Source organism: Seriola dumerili, unplaced genomic scaffold (genome assembly GCF_002260705.1).
Source record: "Seriola dumerili isolate Sdu_G_001 unplaced genomic scaffold, Sdu_1.0 BDQW01000002.1, whole genome shotgun sequence".
NCBI lineage: Eukaryota > Metazoa > Chordata > Actinopteri > Carangiformes > Carangidae > Seriola > Seriola dumerili.
Genome location: NW_019174257.1, coordinates 3,876,219 through 3,903,731, shown reverse-complemented (window position 1 = coordinate 3,903,731; position 27,513 = coordinate 3,876,219). Strand labels below are relative to the sequence as shown.

The 27,513-nt window shown below is 39.2% G+C and overlaps 3 protein-coding genes across 3 annotated transcripts in view; 1 reads left to right on the top strand and 2 right to left on the bottom strand.

Annotated features, from left to right (window-relative positions):
• rnf13 (ring finger protein 13) overlaps window positions 1-15,245 on the bottom strand; it is a 41,989-nt gene extending 26,744 nt beyond the window's left edge. The window contains exons 1-4 of the mRNA XM_022738716.1: window positions 15,064-15,245; window positions 11,910-12,138; window positions 11,591-11,671; window positions 2,535-2,657 (exon numbers count right to left, since the gene is read on the bottom strand). Coding sequence (XP_022594437.1) covers window positions 2,535-2,657; window positions 11,591-11,671; window positions 11,910-12,023 — 318 coding nt within the window. The 5' untranslated portion in view covers window positions 12,024-12,138; window positions 15,064-15,245. The remainder of the gene's footprint in view (window positions 1-2,534; window positions 2,658-11,590; window positions 11,672-11,909; window positions 12,139-15,063) is intronic.
• Window positions 15,246-17,637: 2,392 nt separating this feature from the next.
• On the top strand, window positions 17,638-22,290 carry ankub1 (ankyrin repeat and ubiquitin domain containing 1). The gene is made up of 6 exons (XM_022761846.1): window positions 17,638-17,733; window positions 18,035-18,178; window positions 19,757-19,973; window positions 20,518-20,632; window positions 20,734-21,663; window positions 22,209-22,290. The coding sequence occupies exons 1-6, from the start codon at window positions 17,644-17,646 to the stop codon at window positions 22,288-22,290; spliced, it is 1,578 nt and encodes a 525-aa protein (XP_022617567.1). The 5' UTR covers window positions 17,638-17,643.
• A 2,312-nt stretch (window positions 22,291-24,602) lies between these two features.
• LOC111233804 (putative protein TPRXL) lies at window positions 24,603-26,997 on the bottom strand. Its single transcript, XM_022761736.1, has 4 exons — window positions 26,989-26,997; window positions 25,408-25,952; window positions 25,023-25,140; window positions 24,603-24,716 (listed from the first exon to the last, which is right to left on the bottom strand). Exons 1-4 carry the CDS (start codon window positions 26,995-26,997, stop codon window positions 24,603-24,605), a joined length of 786 nt encoding a protein of 261 aa, XP_022617457.1.
• Window positions 26,998-27,513: the final 516 nt, after the last annotated feature.

Below are 27,513 nucleotides of genomic sequence, written 5' to 3'. Positions count from 1 at the left end.
AATAACCAAACATTTAAGCAACAAAGCTCCATCTGCTGCAGTTTGTCCATTTAAAGTCCAGTGTTAAAAAGTTGTTTCCTTATAACATCTGACCTTGCAATCACCTTTCTCTCACAAGAGCAGATGGTGTGACGAGAGAGAGAGAGAGAAAAAAAACATCAGACCATATTAACATGTTTAAAAGCTGACACACAAACACAGCGAGGCATGGGGGAAGATGAGGTGGGAAGATAAATACCGTCATCCTGTTTGCTTTCAGGAAACGTCTTCTTAATTTTACTTTTATTGAAAGGAGCTGTGAAACATCTACTTTGGGTCATGGTGCAACTCCAAAATAATGACATGGACTGACTCTGACTCAGACTACTGTGTGTATGTGTGTGTGTGTCTGTCAGTCTAACCAGGCTTTTAATGTGTGATTACAATCTATGTCAACAACTTTTTACCTCTATAGATGCAGGTGCTTAACATTTTTACTTGATAGCAAACTAAAACAACTCCTCAGTTTGGTCTGAGAGTTTACTTTTTAAGTCAAATACATGCGTGTGAAAAAGGGGCACTACAGCGTTCATGTGCTGTTTTGAGACGACTGAAAGAACAAGCGATGTGAGATAACACCCAAAATGCCACCAGAGCTCAGCAACAGGAAAATCACAGTAAACTTAAACAAGTCAAACCAGCTCCCTGCATTAGGTCAAATGGCAGATCTGACACAGATCAGAGAGTGGTGTGTGGGTGTGTGTATTGTGTGTATATATTGTGTGTCTGTCTGACACACAGCTATGTGGAGTGGAGTCTGGTTACACTCCAGCAATGGGAACACCTCACTGCTCTGTCTGTCAACATTTGTGTGATGCAGTTAGACCTTATAAGGTTGTGTGGCTGCTCCAGAGTTACAATAGAGTAAAAAAAAAAAAAAACAAGATGACAAATTTGACTGAAAAAGAAACAAAGACAGGAAATGTAAGAGCAAATGAATGGGGAGGCAACAGAGAAGCCACAGAGGGAAAAGGTAAAGCTCAAACATTTGAGAGTGAGAGACAGAGAGATGGAAGGAGGTCGAGAGAAAGAAGATGCCAAGAGGTTGCATGCTTTCCTCTCTTTCACCCCATTACTCATCCCCACTCTCACTCTCCTAATCCTCGCTCTCTTTTCTCCCCTCTCTACCTTACTCCCTCCTTTCTATTCTTTCTCCTGTTTTCCTCTGAAACCATGAGCAACAGGACGTTTAAGATGGACAGACTTTTTACATTCCTTCTAAAATCAAATAATGAAATGACAAATCAAAATGGGAAAACTTTGAATTGTCTGCCGATTCCCACGGAAGTCAAATAGTGTCTGGCAGAAACCATTCTTCTGAATCTGCAGGAGGTGCTGTATTAATAATATAACTCAGTAATTCTCTCGCTGCCAACGCTGCTGTCAAATTTATCTACTGTTCAGGCCACAAATTTGAAGTTTTTCTAATCACAGAAGAACATTAATGTGTTCACTTCTCAAATATTTGGCAACAATTCAGGATGTCTGCATGTCCTGAAAAAAGTCTCTACAGATAATGTCTTGAAATTCTCTAACAAAAAAAAAATCATTAATGTCTCTAATGTCCCTAGAAAAAAAATATTCTTGTTTGTGATGTATTTTTTGTTGACATGTTTACAATTGAAGAGGCACTGAAACTGAAGCAGCAAATTTAAGAAAACAAGTTCATTTATAGCCTCTGTGGGTGACCTAGCGTAGGTTAGTTAGGTTTTAACGAAGATTAGAGGCTTTGCGAGTTTTCTCTGTTGGCGCACAATTACTACTGCTCTCCTTTTGTCCACGGTCTTCTTTTGACAGCATTTCTCTCGTCATCTCCAGTGACGGACGTGGCTACACTCCCGCTTCTCTCTCTGTGCTGAACATGGCCGGACGCCTCACTTGACTAATGGGAGATCAGCTCTTTCCATCTTTCAGCCGCCTCAGCGACTTATTTGGCAAAAAAAAAAAAAACTTTCAGCATCTCACACAAAACTGCAGCAGTGGGAGAAAAAGGCAATGCAAGGTAGGCAGTAGAGTGGGATAGATTATTGCGCAGGAAATTGTGTTTAGGGAAATGGCCTCTTCCTGTTTTTGTGGCCCATCAAGCTGATCTAAGAGTCTCAGTGAAACTAACTCTGAAACACCACCTACTGACATAAATGCAGAGTGACGCAACACCTATCAGTGTGCAGTACCTCGCACACACTTTCATTGTTTTGGCAGCTTGCCCTTATAAATTAAGAGCTGCTGAAATAAGTGATGTTTTCAACTATTTCCAGGTGTTGCTATGCGCTAAGCATTCACAGTTTCCAAAAAACTAGAAATGCACTACACAAACCCCAGAGGCCTGTCAGTAAAATACAAGTGAAATATAACGGCTATAATTTATAACACTTTGATATGAAGTTAAACTAATCATGTTTAGATAAAAACTAGAGACGGTTGGGGTTGATTAAGGGTGTGTTGCAGTTGCTAACGACAACTACACACACACAAATCAATGTAAACACTGTTACCTTGATGTCAAAGTTACAGTCAAATCGCTTGATGAGGACGATGAAGGCGCCCGTCAAGTTGTCTCTTGGAGGGGGCTCGATGGGCTCACACGCATTTTCTGGCCGTGCACCAATCAGGAAACCCTGTGGGGATGACATCAATAGACATGTAAGTGACTTACATGCAAGTTTAAGCAAATTTCATTCCTTGAAAGTCTAACAGCCAATGAGGAGTCATTTTCCAAAAGCACCGGTATAGAAACACTGAGTGTAGAAAGAGTGTAAAAAGTCTTGACAAACTGAAATCCTGAATGTTTCTAGACATTTCCTGGAGGAGCTGTATGTGAAAACACAAACGTCCAAATCAGTTGAACCGAACATTGAACGGACTTAATGCTTCCAGCAAGTCCATGTAATGTGCGATTGAGCCCATGTCTAAATAGAGCAGGTGATTGTCCGGAGAATCCACAGTGAGCGTGTTGATTACGTTTCTACCGTTTCTACTGCACGCTTTACTCATACGGATCAAAAGGACCTGTCATTATGATTAACGATTACATTGATGAAAACCTAATGACCTTGCTTGACGTTCATTCAGTTTTTACTAATTTCTGCATCAGAACTTGAACTTGAAACTTGTCAACTAAAAAACCTCCCATGAGTAGGTAGAGGTTTTTGCTCAGGGGCACTGATGTCTGCAGATTCAAAGTGACAGTGATGCTAATCATCTCCCTTTCTCACACCTATGAGATACCGGTGGTCATTTCTAAGATGGATTTGATCATTTTGTCAGTGTTCAATATGATTTATATTGATAGTTGCTGAACTGTAGGCAAGTATTTTAAAACACACATCATAATAGCAAGTTTTTTTTGTGTTTTTTTTTATGAACAAATCGCAGACCTTTCCAATATATAATCACACCGTTTTGTCAGATCTTTAGGACATTTACCAGGCTAGATACAATACTGTTAAATCCCTGGACCCAGTCTCAGCTCCCTGACTCAGAATGTGAGCGGAGCCATCTTTGTTCAACCTTCCTGCTGCTTCCAGATTAACAGCATCCATCACAGCCACAGATGAAACACAAACTTGAACTGCTGCAGCCCCAGGTGTAACACTGGCAAATTAAACATTAATTTAACATGGTAATGCATGCATAATGGATACAGAACTTTCCACTGGAATGAAGATTACTGACACACAGAAAGGATGCATGTGTGTGTATAATATGTATGTGTATTATAGTCAAGCGTTGTTCTCATTTTGCCCTTAAAACCTCTGGTCCTTGTATTCCCCATCTTTCTTTCTCTGCTGCTTCCTGTCTTAGTCCAATTTCCACTTTGAACTTTTGAAGTGGCTGATGAGAGGGAGATAGTGAGAGGAAGAGAGACAGAGAGGCTGACAGAGTGATAAAGGAAAGGAGAACAAAGGCAAGAACAGCAAAAGATACAAATAGGAAGGGAATCAGATAGCCGCCAAAATACAGAGGAAAGAGGAAAAAACTGATGGAGAAAGACAAAAATAGAAAGGTGAAGAGAAAGATAGACAGAGCAGATAAATGGACAAATGATGATGAAAGGAAAACACATCAGAGATGAGGTCGGAGGGTCCTGATGTGATATACATTTCTGAACCTCCGCTGCTCTTATGCAAGTGTAACTAACACTACTGCCTGCGCACGCATGTGTGTGTGTGTGTGTGTGTGTGTGTGTCTCTCTCAGAGGCAGGGTGGTAGACAGGAAGTGTGGACTGCTGTGGGACTCTGGGACTAGGCACTTTCAGCTCTCTCTCTCTCTCTCTCGCTCTCTTAAAGCCAACGCTTTTTAAAAAAAAAACAGCCTCTATATCAAGGAGAGTCTGCACTTTTTCTCTCTGTCTCTCTCTCTCACACTCACACACACACACACACACACCCGGAGACAGTAAGCAGCAAACTGATTTTCTGCGAGTGTATCTTGCCGGCTGCCACACCAACTCAACTCCAAAACAGCATCTGAGCCAGGAAGACCACAGTGACACATCACATTTACGAACAAATCTGTGGGATCGTGCAACAGTACAGAGACAAAATTGCTGACTCACTGCACTGTCTGGTTATAGTTTAACATTAACAGAACCTGATGTATGTAAGGTTAAATGCGGGGATCAGGGATATCTGTGAAATCTCACATCAGGGAGGAGAAACATGTGAGGAATCACCCACTGCCCTCACCACCATCACCTCTGGGTGCCTCCTCCAGTGCAGCCCTGCCTTGCCGCTAAATGACATCACTGTGCCACTGCCTCACATTCCTCTTCCTGACTTTGAAACCAGTGGCAAGAGCGCCCTCTGTTGGGTAGAAAAAACATGGAAAAAAAAAACAAACAAAAAGAAAAAAAAAAAAACACCTGCCAGCACTGCAGAATGCAGCGACGAGAGCAGGGTGAAAAACAGGAAATAACTGGGGAAGGAGGGGGAATCCTGAAAACGCAGACTGAAAGGAGATGAAAATGCAGTCTGTGCAAGGATAACACTTTAGACTCATCTAATGCCACCTTAAAACTCATAACATATAAACCCGCTATTCTGCCAGACTTCAAGCTACAGCAGCAGCTTACAAATTGTGACATGGAGCTTTTCTGTAAAACAAAATTTATATTTTCACCTTCCTGCAGTGTCGCTATTACTGTGATTTTTGAGGCCCTGTTGATTCTGTGCCAGGATGTATTCATGCCCCTATGTGAGCTGTGAGTACAGTATGTTCCTAAAGTAACATCACTAGGCAGGTTTACATGGACCCTAAGATTCAGGTTATAACAAGTTTAAAAGCCCAAATAGAATAAAAATGCTCCATATAAACATCTCAATCAGAATAAACAGGCCCAAACCAACTGAAATTTCAGTTACAGAGAGGTAGTTGAAAGCCTTTCATAAACCTATCAAAAGAAAAAATGTACCGTGTAAACGATTTATGGCGTTAGCGCGTGATAACACCAGACCATATTAAAATCAGATCCTATGTAAACAGTTGAAATCTTTAATCAGAACGATCAGAATTGAAAAAACATGTGCATGTAACCGCAGCTAATGTGACAGATTTCTGTATATTTATGGTATTTTGTAGATAACAAGAATAAAAACATAAAAACTTAAGAATTTAGTTTGTCTTTCGCCTTGAATGGGTTAAAAAAAAAAGAATTACAGTTAGAGAACCTTTGCTGCTTCTTTTGGCTCCCCCGGTACTACAAAAAGTGTAGTTTAAAAGAACAACTGTGACCTGACCTGATATGTGTTTTCATAGAGACCTAGAATTGAAAACAGCTGATATGAAACTTCTCAGAGAATCTGTGCAAAACAAGTCGATTTGCAAATATCTTTTTGTTTCCTTTTGTTGTACTCCTTAAAAATCAAAAAAACTATAGAGTGCACTAATAAAGCTCTCAATGTGATTTTCTATTGTTGCACAATTCAACAGGAAAAGGGAGGGTGGTTTTCTGGTGGACTATACCACATTACCGCACAGTGATCACACTTAATCCTGTCAGTAAAAATCTCACTGTAAGGCCTGTATGCAGATAGAGAATAACAGTGGTATTAATAACTCCCCGTAGGACTGGGACTTCCTGTAAGAAGATTAAAGCTTGTGCGACTCCACATTCAGCTTCAGATTCAGACTCCCCACTTTAACCTTACCTAAGCCACTTCAAAACCCCCTCCCTCATGCATGACCACAACAGGAAGCATGTGAAGCTGCAGAGCTTGTTTTCAGACTGACATATAGACTAGTTTTCACATTGTGTTTAATTTCTATACCCTGTGCTTTTTATCATTACAATTCTATGACCACCATATTTACATACACTGACCCTTGACGTTCATTCAGAGGCCTATCCTATTACTGCACTGAACAGGAATGCCAGCGAAATGGGGCGACTGAAAAAAAAGAAAAGTGGGATTGTTTCTGGGTCAAACTTGAGACTGGCTGAGAAAATGTGGGTGAAGAAACTGAACAAGAAACGCATGAAACTCCTACAACAGAACCAGAGGACGACAGAGTGAAGCAGCCAATTAAGACACTGACTCATTTTATCACTGTAAACTTACAGTAAGTCACCCAGACACTTACAGGAACGATCCCTGTCTGCTGTATAACAGCTATGATTAGTTCATTAGCATACATTTACCATAAACAGCCACAAGACAAATGACTCATTCAGGTGCATTAAGTAAACAGATTACTGCTTCATCTTGTAGAATCTGAGAATCTGAGAAAAGACATTCACATCTCCCTTTTAGTGTCAGTATTTCATGTTGACACAGCAGGTGTGCATGTGAGTACATTTAAGTAGACTACTGGCTGAAGCCAAAAGGATGAACAATGTTTGTTACTACACCTTCGGCCGAGAGCAAAAGAGAAGTGGTTCCCAAAAGTAGCGTCCAAGGACTTTCAAGGTTCTTGAGGACCTTCCAGACTCTACAGGTTTAAATTTCAAAGCAACATCTAACTGTTAATATGAGTGCCTTGGAATGAGATCTTTTAATCTAAGATGTATTTCTGGCCCCCGTGTGTGGGGTGGATGTCACAGAAAAATGGCATCTCTCTATTATCTACACCTGCTTATCCTGTGCAAGGTTGCAGGGCCTTTCCCACCTCAGACTGACCAACATCCTGAACAAGTAGCCAGTCCATCACACCCCTGCCAACACATGCAGACAATCATACCCATGGACAATTTTAAGACTTCAGTTCACCTAACTTGCATGTCTTTGGACTGTGGGAGAAAAGTGGAGTCATCAGAGGAAACTTCATGTAGAAACTGGGGAAACAAGCAAAAATGCTTAATATACAAGTTCTACACACTTCACAGTATAGCACTTCCTCATGTGCAATGTCACGATATTGGGTTCTTTACTAAACATATAAAACTTGAGAAAACATGTGACATGAGAGGAGTGTTTCCCACCAGCTGTTTGTACAGCAACAGACAAACAATGAATTCAAACACAATCCATCAAATTCTTGAGTTCAACTTGAGCCTGAGGAAATAACTGCACAGAGGTTTGTGCCAAATTTGGCATTTACAAACTAATAAGAAGAAATTCCTTCTGCTGCTACTAAAATTAGCAAGCTAGTCTGATATATTTTGGAGCAATATTAGATGTGGTGATAATATTGTATCTCTTTTGTGATCTCTGGAAAAGAAACAGAAACCAGGCTTTATGTCACATGAGAAGGAATATTTAATGTATATATTTTTACCTTACATTTTTATTTTTCCATATCTTAACAGGGTAAGTGTTTACACTTCTTCTGAGGCTTTCTCTGCAACATCCAAACCACAAAGACTTTCCAAAGGAAACTCGAGCGTCTCCTCTCAGTCTGTGTGTGCAGATCCTATAATTGTGGCAGTGAAAGTGGGTACAGAAATGGAATAAAAACCAAAAGCCTGAAAGTCAAGTTGCATGCTGAGAAATTCCATAAGAAAAGGGAAGTTATTTTAAGTTGGGTATCAATTCTTAGCCAGAGTCACAATGCTGAATCTCGTGCACACAGGGTGTAGCCCAGACCTCTGTTGATCGTTCCTCTCTCTAAACCTTTATCTAGTGTAGTCCAGGGTTAGGGTTAGAAAAATCACCCATAAATGAATGCATACTATGTTGTGGAGCTGTCTCTGCAACAATATTAAGAAAACCATTTCAGAAACACAAAACGTAGCAAAATTTTGAAGTATACTTTTACTCCGATTCATTTCAGAATATATATACTGCTTAGTATGTGTGTGATTTTACATGAAAAACAGTATGATGAGCCTGAATGGCACCAACTGCATATGTTGTCTGATTTTCCCCCACTGGGGCCAGCAACAGGATTAAAATGCAACTTAATCAATTACACATTAATAATCAATTTCACACCACACAGATTCTTCACAAGTAAGTGTACTTATGATTACGCATAACTAAAATTTTGAATGCAGGAATTTTACTACTTATTATGTATTATTTCCCATTATGATGTTGCTACTTCTACTTAAGTAAAAAAAAAAAAAATATCTCTCTCACACTTGAATTTAAAATTTAAAAACAAATGAATGGTCAGTTGATTAATGTGCTGCCAGTCTGTTTGTCATTTACCATCATACATACAAGACACGCTTTCACTTTTCTTTCCAAAGCCAGGATTAGCTTTTTCTGCACCATTGCACCACACAACAAAAGCAAAGTGAACAGACTCTCCCAACTGTTCATACCAATCTAATTTTTATGATAAAACAATATTTATGATGCAAACCTAGAGATTTTTAAGTTTTCACCAGACTTTAGTATGGTTGATATGGCTTAATTGATCAAAAAACAAAACTTATCTATAAATCTGAGACACACTTCACGCTGACTTTAATTTCAGACTGGCAAGCACTGTTATGCTACATTTGAACTGAACCTTAATTTCCAAAATGAAACTACCAATATCTACATGTCAGAAATTAAACAAAGCATAAGTGTTGCGTAGTGCGGGTGGACACAGGCTTGCAGTTGCCTTGCTTTGAGGCAACTGTAAACAGCCCCGGTTGTGTAAGTGGAAACAGGGAAGGCTCTGTTTGAAGCCTTGCTCCCTGTGGGGAATCCTCTGGAGACAAACAGGCTTGTGCTGCCTTGTGATGCCAGAGGTTTCTCCAGGCATTATACAGCTGCAGTGCTGCAGAACTAAAACATCTGAAGTGAGTTTATCTCAAAATACTAAAACATGCAAAATTTTAAGATGCACTACGGCATTTGCCTTGCAGTATGCATGCAATTTGGATGAGTTTTTGTAAGGTGTGCATCTTTCCTTATTGCATTTATGAAAGACTAATCATGTATAACACTGGATTTACAAAGACTGAACAGCAGGTGTATGAAAAAAAGGAAGGATGTGTTGGGAAAGAGAAAGGTGATTTTTATCCTACAGAAATCTAAACAGCAATAGACAAAGAGTGAGTGCACCACTAAATATCTAAAGAGCTGTAGAGTATAAATGGTAAGAAGTCTGTATTTTTCATTTTTTTTTACCTCTTCTGTGAATCTGGGACAGTGACCATTAAAATGAGGCCCCAAAAATATTATTACTAAGATTGACAAACAGGGCAAATCTTCCGCTTCTCTGTAGAAGATGAGAAGTTCTTTTCTACCACAGCCTTACTCTGTGATAATGTGGCTGATATTGTGGATGTATTCCACATTAAAAATTTGCCTAGTGCAGCTGTCATCTGAAAGAGACAGACAGATCCAGACATAGACGGCGAATGGGAGAGTAAGTTTAGGATGGACGGATTGAATTTTGCCCTCGGGGACTAGGGCAGCATGTCTGCATGGTACTCAAGTCTCTCTGCACTGACTAGACATCAGCAGTGAGAGCAGACGCAGAGATTAGATGTGAATTAAAGACAGAGAGCGGGTAACAGAGAGGCTAAGCCTTTTCTCAGCTTTCATAACACAGAATCTTACATAAGACTAAAATGCTCACACACACATCCGCACTGAGCAACATGACTGTGCGCAATAATCCTTTCTGTTAGCCTGGACTGAGGTGAGACATTAACTAAAGCAACCCAACCTTTACCATGATCCATATCAAACATGAACATATACAGTATATATACACATGTTCAATAATTCATTTATTTTTTCTCACCACAGTGATTAAAAAGTAGTGCATGCTAGCAGTTCTGCAGTTAACGACCAAGTCCTAGAAATATCTTAATATGTGAAAGAGGTGGGAATGTTTTCAGTTTGGTGTCACACATGCACCTCTGTTAACTGTACTGACACATTTACATTTACATACAGTTAGGATATCTGTACCTGTGGTCAACTGTGAGCGATTGTGAGCACAGTCCTTTATACATGCAGTGCACTAGTGGTTTGTTATACGTCTACGTTATACGATTATTTTGTTGTATTTAGTCTTTGTTGGACAACTAAACTGTGAGAAACAGACAAAAAAGTGGGGAGAGAGTCAGTGAGTTGTGTGTATATGGTATGTGAATTAATTATCTAGACTACCGGGTGCCCCGACTTTCCACTAACTGATTAACACACATACACAAACCAGTATGTCCTGCTATAATGACCTTGAGTAAATAAATTATTAAATCCATTCTTCACTCATTTTTGAAGAGCAAGCTGGCCAAGCTCCCTTACAAAGTGCTTGATCTGAAATTCTAAAACTGTAAAATGTCAGAATTTTTTCTGATATTAGATTATTTTCTAAAAGAAATTGTTTAAAGAAATGTTGCATTCCCACTGCTGTGACTTTCCATTACTCTCAGAGAGACAGGTGGTGGCAAATGGGACACAGAAACACTTGGGTATGTATGAGATGTCTGACACTCATCTCAGACCTCTAATTCCTAAAATGTAGAATGGGGTCAGAACTTGTGACAAAGCCAGAATCATGCTGTGGGACTGTCATAACGATGTCATGATGCTAAACATAGAATCTTTAAATGCAGATAAGTGGCAGTAATTATCAGTGTCCAAATATACAATGCTTAACCTGCACATAAACACAAACACAAAACAACACACCACGCATTTTGCCATCAGCTTGCTTCTGTGTGCCAAAAGCCTTTGTACAACAACAACAACTGGGCTCTTGGCTGTGGGAAACGCCACAATGACCAGCTTAGATAGCAGACATGAATCATCCCCTCTGTTTGTGTGCTTTGTGGATCAACCAGTATGCAAGTTGCTGGGTATGTGTGTGTGTGAGTGTGTGCGTGTTCCATTACGCATTATTAAACTTTGATGGACTTACACATAAGTCCAGCCAGTTTGATTTGTATCCTTTTTGCAGTCATTCTACAATGTGTGTTATTTTGCCATTGGAGTGTAGCGTATCTCCATCCACTTTACCCACTCTTTTCTTTTACTTTTTTATGCTATTTTTCATGGTTAAACATTAATTCAATGGAGCTGTAAAGTGGAAACACACAAAAAAGAAATCAGAGATCATAAAAACATTGTAATGATTTGTAGAGACTTCCCATTAAGTCTACAAACCAATCAGCTCATCAGCTTGTCAGGCAAACACCTTTGACCCTTCTGCACTCACCTTCAGTCCATCGCTGGGGAGACGATAGCCAAACCTTGCAGGCATGTCATCAAAGTTGCCTGTTTTGTTGTCAAATGAGTACTGAAAGATGGGAAAATTACACTTAATTACTTTTGTGTAAAAATATGGAGGATAATACATCATCAAACTAGACAAATAGGATCTTCATTCAACCAAGTGAAAGCCTGACATGCTAATCAAACCTGTCTGCAAAACAAAAACAAAAAAATCAACATGGGTATAATTAGTCGCACTGGTTTATTATTGTTGCATGTTTCTATGAACAGTTCTACACTTAGTCGTGTGAAGAAGTACTCACAGCAGCGATGTCGGCCTCCACAGGCAGCAGGTTGAGGAAGGCGAAGAGCTGAACGGTGAAGATGGTGTAAATCTGCGTGGCCGACAACATCAGCATTCCCAGGGACAACAGCATCTTGGCATCACGTTACAACCCCCAGCTGCTATGCCACTCAGTCATAAATGTACACAACCATAAACACACGCACACACATACACACAGCACACACAATGGCCTGTTGTTGTCACACCTAGAAAAGACACCAATATTTGTTATATGTAAAGCTGTTACTCACTGACATTGATCAAAGTGTTGAAATTTCTTGATTTAAATGTTCACTCTTGTAATGCAAACACCCACAATTAAAACATTTATTTGTATTAGCTGTAAGACCAGCTAGAAACAGGAGCGCATGGTTTCTCACAAGCTATATCACATCATTTTAAAACTATTGTATGTTAAGTTACAGTACATATCCTTAAAGCAGACTGGGACACATTAAGTAAGCATTAAATGGAGCTAATGCAATCTTCAGCACTCAATTTTTCTTTTGCAATCTTCCTCAGCGGTGACATGAATTATGTATTATTGTTTGCTACCCCCCCCCCCCCCCCCCCCCCAAAAAAAAAGAAAAAGAAGTCAGAGGTCAAGGTAAGCTATGACACAGCAACTTTTTGTTTGGTTTTAATGTCAGTTGAGTGTCTGTCTTTCTGTCTGTGTTTTAAGAGACAAAATATCCACATTTGGCCGATAGCACTACAGACTGCATGAGAAGTGCTGAGAAGCTGGCTGTGTGGATATACACTATATATTATGTACTCAGTGTCAGGAAATGTATCTCTCTGTATCTCTGCATCTGCTTTTCCATTTCAAGAAAACACCCTGCCAAAGAGGCAAATGCTCTTTGGAGAACATAAAAGACGCCTGAAAAGCAATAAGCAATGATTATACTGAGTGTGTATATGATAATTGTCATATGAGTCCATCTTCATTAAGCTAGTGCCTTAGCTCAGTGTCAGGACTATCCTGCTGCTATATTTTCTATGTTTCTTAGCCGGTCAGTTGCCTCTTAAAAGACTTAAGTGAGCAGCAGTCTAAGCATCACAGCGTAAGGGGTGCAAGTTCACCAAATTGAGGGCAGCATGTGATCAGGTCAGGAGAAACCAACAGCTAAAGGCTTGCCAGGCTTTGGACCACTAAGCCATGTTGTGAAGCTGCAAAATAGATTAGTAGTATTTGAGGATTACTCTTGATTTGTTGTGTACATCTCAAAGCCAATACAGAAGATAATAGGCTGGATGTGGTTATTGGAGTACTCCCCACGATTGTCAGTATAGCGTTTAATCATATTTTTTGCAAAATATCCCTTCAACAGACTGTTTCCAAGGTTGGGTGATAGCAATATTTTCATTTCACTACAATGCCACAGTGTGTGTAATTTACATGAGTGGAAGTTACCTATTGTTCTGTGGCAGTGATGATTCCAAACATCTGCAATCACTAAATTGCTTAGGCTCAAATATAGAATGTAGATTCATTCTCGTTCCTTCTGTCCTACTCATGCTGCTGCTGCCATTTCCCACAAAACAGCATGTTATTCTGTGAGGGAACAGCATCATTTCCTCCATTCCATCAAAATATCTGAACACAAAAGACCTTTTATGAAAAATGTGGTATCTGTACTTTCACTTCAGCTTATGTCTTCTGAAAAATATGTGGTACCAGCCGTCTAATTACTATCATATAAAAGGTGTTGGGGAAAAAGAAAATTCTTGTGTGCACACTGAAGTCAAATTTAACCCTTTTCTTTAACTGCATCCCCATTTATTTGTCCATACAAAGCAGTTAAGATGAAAAAATAAACATATCTATGACAACAACATCCTAGTATTCATAGTGTGTATCAAAATACACAAGGTAAAAAAAATTTAACTCTTGATAATTCTAGGACCAATGAGAAACAATAAAAAAAATGTTTGTTAAGGGTGGGAAATGCATCAAATATTCTATTGCAGTATAGATAACTTTTATAGCAATACTGATATATGAGCAGTACATTTTCTGGAAATTGAGTTGAGAAACAGTTTATATATAAGATAAACTGATGGGAATTTCTTGCAGAATTTAGTAACAATAAAATATGGCTGCAACTAACAATGATTTACAGTATCAATTCATCTGCTGGTTATTTTCTCGATTAATTGTTTGGTCAATGAAACATCAGACAACAGTGATAAAATGTCCATCACAATATACCAGAGCACAAGGTTGAGTCATTAAATGTCTCATTTAGCCTGACCAACAACAGTCCAAGACTAAAATTTATTCAATTTTCTATCATAAGACATACAAAGCAGCAAATCCTCACATTTGAGACACTGAAACCAGAATATATGTCATTTTTTGCTTGAAAAATTTCATGCAGAATAATTTTCTATAAATCAATCGGCTAATTCTCGCTGCCCTACAATAAAACTGTCCTGTTCTGTGATTTAAAGTATTAAAGAGGGAGCCTGTAGCCAATTTGTACAATTTGCATTAAATGTCAGTCAAGAGTTGAAAATCACAAACATGTCTTCAAAATGCTACTATGGTTAGTTGACCTGCAGGGTGGGTACATGTTTATTATGGATATAGACAAAAAACATTAGCTTACACCTGTGACTCAAATGCAAAATTGTTATTACATGCAATGGCGAAACTACCTGGCTAATAAAGAGTCTTGTTAATGACAAAAAAAGACTAAAGGGGAAGTGAATGCAACATCACTCATGAAGAAGATGAGTAAACATCAAGTGACAGCAATCACAAGAGTCTATGAGGTAATAGTAAGATGCCTAAATTAACATAACAGTGTGACTGGAGGATAAAATTGAGGAAATAAGAAAACATGGTACTAACAGCGAAACTGCGTTAAACTTCCAACCCCAAATCTCAGAGACTATGCTGGTTACACACACTGAACTGTTTTTACAAACACACCCGGTAACGTCACTGTCATACAATGTGAGATGGCTACAATTTTCGGGGGGATGTATTTATACACATAAATAAATGAGTGGTGTGGTGTGGATACCTTAAAAGGTGTGCAGCTAGCAACAAAAACAGACCGTCCTGTACCCGAGTTAGCACGATGCTAAAGCAGGTAGCTAGCCTGCTATTCGTGGCTGTTTACCTTTATTGCTGCTTGGAGGTTTTTCTTGTCCATGAACTTAGCTGCTGGCAGGGACATCGCTCTCGTTTACTATGCGTCAGGTAAAGGAAACTGTACAACAGCGAAGATTTTGGGTGCACTTCATCCCGTTTGAGCGGCGGGTCAGGGAGTGTGAACATGAACAGTTTAATCCGCTAGCTTCTTCTTTCATGTGAGAGAGTAAACTTCCGCCACGTCCTCCGCTCCAGATTCGGCTTCTGATTGGACGAATCAGCTATCAATCATCCGTTTTCGGAAATGACTCCAGACGTAAACAGATCCACGTGATGACACAAACTCCCCTTTACAGTCACATGAACTAAACTAGTCTGTATTTACAACCGTATTACAGCTGCATGAGTGCGTTACGAGAGTAATTGGCTTCAGTGGAATATTTGAAAAAAGATATATGTTTTAAATGGAAAAAAGTGTCAGCTCTTTTTCACTAGTACAAATGTTGTCACCATCCTCCTCCAAAAAAGTGTTGAAAACAGTTAACACTTTTTAATCTCTAGCTCCCTCTATAGCCCACATACTCAATAGGCGGACTCAGACAAAGTAAAAAACACGAATAAATACAAATTCAAATACAATTCGGATCCAAAGCAAAATTTCAATGCAGCCTGACTCAGATCACTTGTGAGAGACATATGCATGTCATGTTAGTAACATTATCTCAGGGTCACTGTAGAAAAGTTAAAAAGTAGGCCGTGCAAAGGAAGGTTGATAGTAAAAAACACGTTTAAGCAAGAGTAGACTGAGAAATCTGTGATCATGTTACATGGGGAAATCATGAGACCAATATGCAATAAACATTGGCAGCAGTATACTACTTTTACCTAAAGTGCATTTTGTTCATAATAATTCTGTACTTACTGTACTACATTTAAGTAAAATTTTGAATTCAGGACATTTACTTGTATGAATATTTTTGTGGTAATGCTACTTTTTACTTAAGTGAGGAATTTGAATACTACTTCCACAACTGTTTAAATCCAAAACATATTGTGAGTACATGGAGAAGTATGACTCCTAAAATCAACATATCACACTGAAAGGGAATTCTTTATGACAAATATTTTTCATTTTAATGTTATTTTGCTGCTGAAGTAAAACTTCTGAGTACAACTTCATCTCTGCCAGGGATGCCAGATGAAACATGAGGAAAAAATTATTAGGTTCAAAGTTTAACTTATCCTTCCATAAAATTACCAAAGTTACAGTGCTTATCAACCAATGGTGATTACAGAACATAGGAATAAACACACATAAAATATTGGAAAACTACACTTAAAATTCAAAGTTCAGCATAATGAAAAGGGGTGAGTGTGGTTTGCCACAGGATCCAGGAGCAGCAATATTCCTAAATTTAGATTTCATTCATTCTGATTTGTTTGCAAAGAACAGAAATCATCCCAACTTGCAGTTCTTGCTATGAGCCAAGACTGAACACAAAAACTTCAGGCTTTAAAAGGTCAAATGCAAATTAGCAGCCCCTTGTAAAACTTTATAGAAGAATCGTAAAAGTCTATCAAAGAACATTCTGAATAACTGTAACTTTCAACACAGTGTGAAAGCAGTGGGTAGTTTCACAATAAAAGGCACAACACAGAACTGACGTAAGACAGTGCAGTGGTTTGTAACTCGAGTCAATCTTGCAAAAACTGTACAGTATAAGCAACACTGATCAAAATCTACATAGACCTTCTTGATATGGTAATGTTAGAACAGAATCAAGTACCAAAAGTATCATTAAGATCCTGATGTACATTGTACTTGTACTGTAATGTAAAGTCTATAACCACACCTGAACTTTGTGACTATGAGTCCAGGCACATGTGATGAAGTCTAATTGTTGCTGTAAAAAAAGGCAGGTCAGGTGCACAGACAACATGAGACTCCAGTTTTGTGGTTTAATAACTGTTGTCAAGTTCAACACAGCATGTTATCACACCTGCAGATACTGAGATAGATTTCTTATTTGTTGCTTTACAGTGTACTCAGTGGCCCGTATAGTTTTGTACTATGATTGTTCTTGTTTTTTGTCTCTGTAATGACACTTGTATAGTAATTGTGAAACTGCTCTTTAACATAGAATAGACAGTTTTAAGGGGTTTTCTTATTTACTTAGATTTCTATTACTACTTTTTCCAATATAACCACCAACATTTTTTTGCCCTTTTAATGTATTTCTTCTACATCTCTTGCATTTAACATTAATTGAAGGATTCTATGCTGGTGAGAAAAATACCTTTTGAAAACCCGAATGGATAAACTTTAAACACTCCACATCACCAAGCCAAAAAATATCAGTTCATCAGCTTCAGTATACAATTAACATTTCAGAAATACATTTTTTTTTGAAGGCAACTATTAGATCATTTGGATTTAAAAGTATTTGGGTGACTTATTAGATCACAAGAGTAGTTGTGCCTTCCCAAACCCCCACCCACCTCCTCCACTTTCCCTTAAAATGACTCTGGCTGTAACAAACACCCCACACACACTCCTCAGTCTGATCAGAGCGGGGAGCCAAACAGACGAAGGACGGATGTCCTGACTATGAAGGTCTTCATCTACTTCGAGGGCTTCTGTGAAACTTTTGACATCCCTCCAGATCAGACTGTGGGGACCATGAAGCAGATGGTGAAGGTAATAAAAGCTCCACTTTTGACTGCATTTTGTGATGATTTGAATGTTGTACTAGAGGGAAAAGACAGTGGTTGATAGATTTATTACATCTTTGCCATAATGTTGCTTGTAATGGTGAAATAGTATGCATTGCAAAAAATGTTTACATACATATTTGCATGCACTGAAAATAACACAGAAGACTGTCAGTCAGGAAGACGGAAAGTAAATGCAGCCACAGACACTGAACATGGTCCATCACAAACTTCTTGGTCCATTCTCTATTGCGACTCCACTAACTTCCATCCACTCCTTTCTGTAGGAAAAATTTCTTCTGCAACTCTCTGATGACAAGCAGGTCTGGAACTACCTAGAGCTGAGTTATGGTGGTGCTGCTCTGCAGGACAGCTGGGCTCTGAGCGACGTGGGCATCACCAGTGGAAGTACCATCCGATGCCTGATAAAGGTTTTAAAACATCAAAAGAGAGCACAGATTTGAGGCTGTGTTGGGCTTTACAGTAAATACAGTACATTTACAGTAAATACAATCTGCTTACAAGGATGCATGCTGGGACATGATGCTAGAGTGCATCTTTGCTTTGTGTTTTAGACAATATTTTTTTAAATCGCTTGCACATAGAAGTTCTGACTGTGACTTTCCACCAAAACAAACTACTCCTCCTTAAATTGGTGCACATTTAATGCCATGCTCAGCGACACTTCAGTATGGTGGATACTTGCTGTCACAGGAGTTTGAACTGGGTCCATTTGTTCAGTTTCCCCACTCGCTACATATAATCACTAATGACATTTCACTTCAAAAACATACAGGTGTTCATTTTTCTATGCATGTACAGCTAAAATCAGCATCTAAGTGTAGGCATATTCAGAACTTGTGATTATTTCTCCTTAAAGACATTCTTCTCACAGTGTCTGACTTTAATGTCAGACTGGTGCAGGAATATGGGACAAGATGTTCCCATGTGAGCAGCAACTTGAAGGGAATTGCGTTTATGGCTGTCTGAGATCTTTAGTTTGTCCCCATTCCTTGGTTTTTAGTATTAGGAGTCATTCCAGGCTCATCACTGGGCAACCTTGTGTAAAAGCTGACAGTGGTAAGCGTGTGTGTGTGTGTGTGTGTGTGTGTGTGTGTGTGTGTGTGTGTGTGTCCGTGTCCCTTCTCAGCTTTTGTCATTATACAGCTTCTCAAAAAAGTAGTTGTTTTCTACTGGGTGTATATTCTTTGTCCTATTTCACACTCCAGACTGACTGGGTCACTTGGGCTTTGACATTTCACATGTTTCGTTTATGTCAAAGATATATTTCTGCCCACTTTAATGAGTTGCCTACATATATACATGTATTCAGCTAAAATCATTTGCAAGCAAGACGAGAAATCATGTACAAAGCAAATAGATGTATGTACATATCTCTTGTTTGCTTCCAAATTCTTTTTACTTTTGCAAAAAAAGCATTTCAGGTACTGGGTTTCTCTCAGCAGAGTTATCTAGACAATTTAGTGTATGCAATATATTTCAGTTAAAAAGTTTAACGTCAGCCACAGAGTGGCAGCAAACTCCAAGATCACTACATTATGCCCCTGTTAATGAGACACTATATAGCATTCCCTCTGTGTACTATTTTTGCTATATTTTTTACATTAAACAAAAAGACACATACCAGCTTAAGAATAATACCTGTCACTTCAAATTCTCGTGTTTGATTCCAAACTATTTAATATAAAACTATTTAAGTTGGTACATGGTGGTCATGGAATATCGTTCATCCTAGTACAGTGGCTGCAAACAAATGAAATATAATGTAATGAACTAAACTTAAAATGTGAACTTGACTAATGAACCTCTGACTTATATTGTACAATTTAAGTTTAAGATCATTTAAAAGGTTTTTTCGTTTTTGAGTCATTGACCCTTCAGTGGGATGTGATATCTTTTAAACACAAGGATTGATGTTGTGACTTCAGTTACTTTGAGTTTTGCCTCATTAACTGCAAGGCCATTGTGCCACTATAACTATTTTTCAGAGTGAGCCAAGGCCTGTGATGCACGTGTTCAACGCTGTGACAGGAGAAAGCTTACCAGTCCCAGGAAGTGAGGCTCTTCTGCATATGTCCGTTGCTAGACTGAAAACAATGGTGTCCATGCAGAGTGGCCTCCCTGTCAGCGCCTTCAGACTCAGCGTGTTCACAGATGTGCAACTCTATGATTGCAACCAACTGCAAGACTATGCCATTGGCGTGGGTAAGGTGTGTTTTTTTTTCTGTGCTGCCATGTGACTGATGTGTGTAACTTTGTGGTGAATGCTGTTTGGATAGTTGAGTAAAATTTTAATTGATTCAGTTACAGGTTAGATATCTTGTATTTTCTCAACAATTCAATTGCTTTAAACTTTATAATGTACGCAGCCTCCATCTGTGCTGAATGGTGGTTGGTATGAACTGGGTGTAAGGTATCGAGAACTGAAGTTTACTATTCAAAGTTAAAATATTTACTGTTCTAAATGGTCAGATTTGATCATCTTGTCAAGATATAACAAGGCTATCTTTTGTTGGCATTCAACAACTACAGTTATGGCCACATTTGTTGACATGCCTCATTTGCTACACGGCCAGTATCGACAAGGTATAAGCCTAAAAGCTCCAGTACGACAAACAAAATCAATTGTTTTAACTTACAGATTACTTTGCATATCAACTGTTTATATGCAACCAACCGATTTTAGGTAAAAACAGAATATAATTTGAATGAAGCTGATTTATTTTGGAATCCATGTTTTTTAACATAGGCGCTACTCTACGTTTGGACACGTGGGATGGGTGGGTGGAGTTCCTCCAAGGTTGCGTCCTGGGCCACAGATTGACAGTCCAGAGCCACCTATCAGACGACAGGATTGTGATGAGGTCATAAATTCCTCACATGAAAAGAAGCTGTTGTGCAGCTAATCCATAGAGCAAACAAAACATTTTATTTAGCTTAAGTGAAACTCTCCTCTTTCCTCCAGGTTTCAGCTGCGGGTAGCGCTGTACATTGCTGCCTCTTTAGGCCACCTGGACCTGGCAGGCTGGCTGCTGGAGAGGGGGGTGCATGCTGAGGAACCCGTGGGAGTCCATCCGTACCGCCAGTGGTGCCATCAAACCGCCCACCGAGACACCGGAAAGTGTCCCATCCATGTAGCTGTGGAGAGCAGTCAGCTCCTCATCCTCAAACTCTTCATCACCAAGAACCTTTTAACCTTGGCTTGTCATGACCCTGCTGGCCGCGACCCTTTAAAAATTGCCATTCAGAATGGTCACAGGGATTGTGTGCGCTACTTAGCCAACAAGCTGTGCTCAGTGGTATCCCTGCCAAATATGCCCATGCCCGTGCGCATATACCTCCAGATGAAACACTGGGTGAGTTTGGGGCAGAAGAGAGTGGCCTCCAATCGATGCCAGTACATCAGTGCTCCATTTGAAGCCAGGGTGGGAGATATGTTGCTGGTAGATGGCTTCAACCAGCTGCAGATGTCTTCCAAATCCAGGAAAGCTGAGACCAAGCCAAGAAGAGGAATCAGAGCTAAAGCTTTGCAACGCTTACCCCCCATCAGCAACTTACTTTCAGTATCACACCTCCACTTCAAAAGGGCACCACCCCACCTACCACCCCTGCAGTCTGTGAAGCCTGGTGACTTTAAAGAGACACAGAAAAAGTGGAAGCAGGATGTAAAACATAGAAATGATGGCCCTTTGTATAAAAAAAAGGAGGGAGACACCATTCTTTGCAGGGGCAAGTTTACACTCCCACCAGTCACCAGAGAAAACATTCCCAAGCCGCTGTTTGTTGGTTCATCACAAAAATCTTCCAAAATTCTGACTGCATCTCTGGAGTCCTTCTCTCAGCACTGTGGCCGAACACCGAGAGAAAATGCCATATACTGCTTGAGTATAGCCAGGTCTCTACATTTTCTACTGTATATTTTCGTGTGCATGTGTACAGTAACTCACTATAGGAGAGTAGGTGCGGCATAGATTTTACCATCAAGAAATTTTAATGATCACATTAGGGATTTTTATAATTAGACTGATCCCTGTACTACACTTTACATTTTGTGCTATGTGGTTGGATCTGGTGAAAAATAAAACTATCTGAATCTGACTTTATGGTACAATGTAAGATTTATTTACCTTGTAAAACAGGAAGTTGCAACTCTATGTCTTCCAGCTTCCAAAAGAGATAACGTAGAAGATAAAGGAAACATATGTGGAGAGATGGCAACAATGGGGTTGATGTTAAATGTATTAATCTGGAGAAACACTGGCACTAATTAAACCACTGACACAAAGTAAAGCCTATTGCTTGGCTCATTTGGTGACTGCCAAATGTAATACTAAAATGCCACTTAATAAATTCAACAATTATTTATAGATGGTTAGTTACTGCAATACATAGCAGCTTTAAATTACTGTGTGTAATGATTTTTTTCTTTCTTTGCTATAGTACCTTCACAGAGAAACCTTGGATGAAGCAATTGAGCATAGCACGAACTTTGATCAGGAAGCATGTCCACTCCATGGCTTGATACTCATGGATCCCATCAACACAGACAAGTCCCATCCAGATCTATCCCCCCACTCAGCTCCACTGTAAGTGGATCGCCCATCAGCTGCCTGCAAGACTGTGGACAATGAAGAGTCCTTCAGAGTGACAACTGAGGAGTTAATCTCAGGCTTGGTGTGTCATTTAAAAGCTGTTTGTCTTTATGTGCTTAGCCAAATCTCTGCCTTTCGATGCTCTTCATTTGTGCAGACCAGTGAGTCATGTACAGCATAATTTCAGTGGATATTCGATGATATTTAGACAAAATCAAACTAAAAACACATTATGCCCAAAAGGTGGAGGTGAATAAAGAGAAAAAATATATAAGGCTGGGTAAAAGCATTAACATGAAGCTAAAATAACAACAGCAACAGCAGAGGCTGAGATGAACGCAAACACATGACAAACAACATCATAATAAAGGAACAGATGGGGGTTAGGGTTAGGTTAGAGGGGTTAGGGTTGTATAAAGTTCATGACAGAAGAACCTGACAACATCTGTATCATCTGATTCCTACTGTTCTCAAATCAGTTGCTTACTTCATATTTGATAATAAAACATTACAAACTTATTTATGATACTGATACTGGATCATGTTATAATCTGTCTAATTGTCCTGTTAGCCTGAGCGTTTTCTTAGAGTTTACGTTAATATTGGTACGAATCATTCCCATTAACATCAGCATGTTGTTGCTGTGTTCTGTGGTTTGTGAATAAAAGAAGAAATTTTAATTTATCTGTAAAAATGTGTTATTTATTTAAACTATGGTCAAGTTGAAGAGGAAGCAGGAAAACAACAGCAAGTCATCTGCTGGATGTCCTGATAACAACTCTCTTTGATTCATTCACTGTTGGTCATTTTATTTGTAACAGTATTTGCAGTCTGCTGCAGTTCACATCTCTGCTCGTCTATAACAGTCAGCTTAGTGGAAAACAGACTCTATTCGACTTCAATTTGCAACATGTATTTTATTACTAATCCAAAAAATCATACTGTCAATTAAAATAATGTTTGAAGTGGTCTGTGCAACTCTCTTGAGCTTTATTAAAAGGTTATAGTCAGTTCTTTGAGAAACTAAGTAGTGTACATGTGTACCAGTAAAGTCTAGCAGCCAAAATCAAATGTGAGTGGAGGAAAGAATAAATGTTATAAATCAGTCAGTCGCTTGATTGTCAGAAATTTGTTTTTATTTTGGTTTATGAAAATCATATTGTCATATCTAATTTGAAGGCAGTGTCAAGTCTGATCTCTGTTGAATTGTTACAGTTAATTTCAAACCATGCAGGACCAGAACTGGCACACAAGACAACTATAACTTAACTCTGTTTAGAAAGAATGCAGTGAGTGGTTCAAGTGCTTATATCTTCATTGTGATTTGTCTTGTTCCGATACTGATATTAATCATAGAAAAACCTATGAATCATCTGAGACACAATACAGGGAATAACTGTCACTTAAACTTAAAACTGGAAACAATACTGAATAAGGATTCACACTGTTACACTTATGAGTTTCCCACTGTTTCTCTTTTGAGGCTTACATAACTTTCCTCAGATAAAATACTGAATACAAACACCAAACGCATAAACTGAGATGATTTTTCATCTATTGACTTTTTATTTGAGGAACCCTTTATACAGTTTGTCATCAAATCTTCCACTGTGTCGGTGGCCAACTTGTCCCCAACTTCTTTCAATGCAGCGTTCAGTCAGGTCCTCTGTTTGCACTCGGCTGAAAAAGACATTACAGGGATTTTAGGGAGGAATCTAATACAAAGTGCAACATGAACACAGTCATTTGTTCTTCACTTAATCAATCCTGGCAATGGTGATAGGAAAAGTTCCTAAAAGTGAGAAAACATAAACTTAGACATGGCCTGCACCTAAATGTTACACCCACTTACTTGTTGTAAAGAATAGTGTGGTCTGCATGTCTTCATGGCTGGACTCCTGCCGCTCTCAACTGCTTCTCTGCCCAAAGAAATCCCTGCAGAACAAAACACAACAGATGAACTCATCATTCACTCTGGGAGAAATAACCATTTTCTCTGACAGCACACTATATACTTACGTAAACATACAGTATCTGTGGGGGACTTTATTCTGTTTAATTGTCCACTGTAACAGTAAACATTTCTCACAACATTATGAAAGACAATACATTTAGATGTACCAGTGAGTTACCATACTATTCCACCTCTATCATAAAGATTTGACTTACAGTACTTGTATCATCTTTGGGCTGTTCATCAGCTGTTTTCTCTTCCTGGGCTGGCGTTCATTGATTCCTGGTCTCATCTAGAGGGGTTTCTGTTCCTCTTCACTGTCATGGGGCTGTCCACCATCTTGTGTCTCCTACTGGGTTCCTCTTCGGTCATCTTAGGTCCTGCAGTCATCCAAAGAAAGCACTGAAAGGAAAAAAACACAATCAGAGAAAACAACTAAACAGAATATTATGCAAAATGTCTTCCAAGAGTCAAGAGTATAAACAATAAAAATCATTTGTTCTGTAGCTGTCAAACTCACCTTGTAATATCCCAGCTGTGCTGCTGGTCAGTTCTGCTGCTCAGTGAAACAATCATGTCAAGATGAAACTCTTACCTGTTGCGTGAACCTTACCTCACCTTACCCTGATTCCACCATGATGGGCTACATATAGAGGATAAACTAACTTACATTGTTTCCTTATGTAATTTTTTGTCTGCAGGTTGTACCACTGCACTGTGGTCCTCGTCACTGTGGACTCCTCTGTCGGTCGAGGGTTGGCGCAGACAGACATATGAACCTCCTTGACATGGTGTCTGCATCCTGTTCCCATCTGCCAGAGAGGAGCTTCACTGAGAGGGTGTAACACGTTGGAGGTTCACGCTATCCCCCCCAGATCCTCCCCAACTCTGACAGGCACCCTGACCAGAGTCACAGGTTCAGTGACGATGACATAGCATCAGTGTGTGGTCCTTAAAATGAAATAAGATATAATAAAATGACATTTTTAAGTAAAAAAGGCACATCTCATCACATCACATCACATCACATCACATCACAAAATACTCCATAATTTTAAATCAATTGTTTAAAGAGCGCTTCCCTGGAGGGCACCCTTCTGGCTGTCCAGCAGCTCTCTTGCATCCCCTGCTGCCAGGCTGCTTGTCTCTCTGTCTGAGAAGGGACCGAATCTTCTTCACCCACTTCTCCTGGGGGCCCGTTGAGATCAGCCGGGAACTGGTGTTTGCCTGAAATCTGGAAGGGCGGCCAGTTGCGGAAGACCTCTGGGGTGTCTGTGTGGTCAGAGGGGAGCTCGCTGTCTGCAGTTTTCTCAAGACAATCTTGTTCTCAGCGTCAGACACCACACAAGTCCAGCGTTCATCTTCTGGTACTGGGGGGGATGAGCTAGGGGAAGAGCAATGAGAAGAGTCAGAGGAAGAACCAGAGGAGGAGGAAGAGGTAGAGGGGGAGTTAGGTGAGGAGCTAGGAGACTTAGCAAGAGTGCTTGGTTGAGAGGGGGAGCCAGGAGGTGTGTTAGGGGGGGGGATTGGGGGGGGACCTGGCAAGGAGCTGCTGGAGACGGGCACCCTCCGAAGTATCAGCCTAGGTACGCTGGGCTGGTTGACGTTGGGTACGAGGACAGCACGCCAAGTGTAAAACTGAAAAGCAGAAACAAACTCAAGCTTCAAACTTCCGCTGCATGTCACATCAACATAATCATCAACTGTTTCATAATAATGACTTTCTGAAAAATATCCTCATATCTTTACATTAAAGTTGTCATCACCACAATCAAACAATAATACTCCATTCAAAGTAAAACTCATATATTAAAACATACACAAAAAAACTAGAAGAATTTACAGTCAAACATGAAGTATCACAGTAAAAGTACATGTTGTTGGAGCAGGTCTTATGTTGAAGGCATATCAGTATGTTTCTTTTGTAATGTGAATGGAAACTGACACTGTGCTTCTAGTTTTATCACCAAATCAAAGAGCACACTCATACAGACTGAATGTACAGATGGAGATTTGAATTACAGACTGTATATATTTCAGTCATACTGCTGACAGTCAGAAAATATTTGAAAATGAATTGTGAGAATGAAAATGTACATTTAGCCTTGTATGGCCTGCTTAAAGAAGTTATAATCTATATTAGCTTTTATTACAGTAACAGGCCTAATAAATAAATAAATAGATGAGGGGTTAGAAACACCTGCCAACATCTGTATCATCACATCAAATCAACTTTCTTCAAAATCAGATTATTTACTTTATATATATTGTTGTCAGTCTTTTTTAAATTGTTTTCTGCAAAGCTTTCTTTTGTAAAAGAAAAAGTCATAAATACCCTGAAATCTCCTAAAAAGTAAAAAACATTGAACCATGACCTCCTACAGGTGGTGAAAGGCCTGAAAGGAGTTTTATGCTTATTTTTGTGATATTTTATTCATATTTATTCAGAAATTAAATTATTCCTGTTCAAACCTGGTGTAAACTGTTCACAGTCATTAGGAGTCTTTATGTTTTGTCAAACGTCTGTCAAAGTTTATGAATTTGTCCCAAAGGTTTCACTTAGCCAAACAAACTTCAAATAATGTTAACGTATTCTTGAATTCTGGGGGTTCTGAGCGTCTCAACGGTAAAATACATTGGAAAACAACATGGATCTTAAACCAATAAATCTCACATTTTCCATGCTTGAACAACTTTTGTCCTATGTAGTTTATGGTCAGTCGATGTCAGGATGGAAAAAGTGGTCGATGGAGGTCGTCTTTTTCAAATAATCGTCGAGTGAAACTTGTCTTGGTGTTTTCTGGCCGACTCTGAGTTTGTTTATGTTTAAATGACGATCAAGACTAAATATTCAGTACGTGTCACCACAGCAACCAAACGTGCGTCAGTCTTAATATTATTAACATTACGTTACATTTTTGTCATACTTACTTACAGGAAGTTAAATTACTTATGAATTAAAGTTTGTGTTGGACAAAAGTCCAAGCAAGGACTTGCCGTAGTTGAAATGACTTGCCTTAAATAGAAATGCAAGGCAAAGAGTGCTAACATACAGTATGTACTATTGTATACTGTAGTCTATAATTCCATTACCATGTTAACACTTGACTGTGCTGGAACCTTTATCTGTGATTAGTGTTTATATTTATCATCAATTAAAACACCAGCCTCTTGCCTTGTGGATATTCTTAAAATGTAT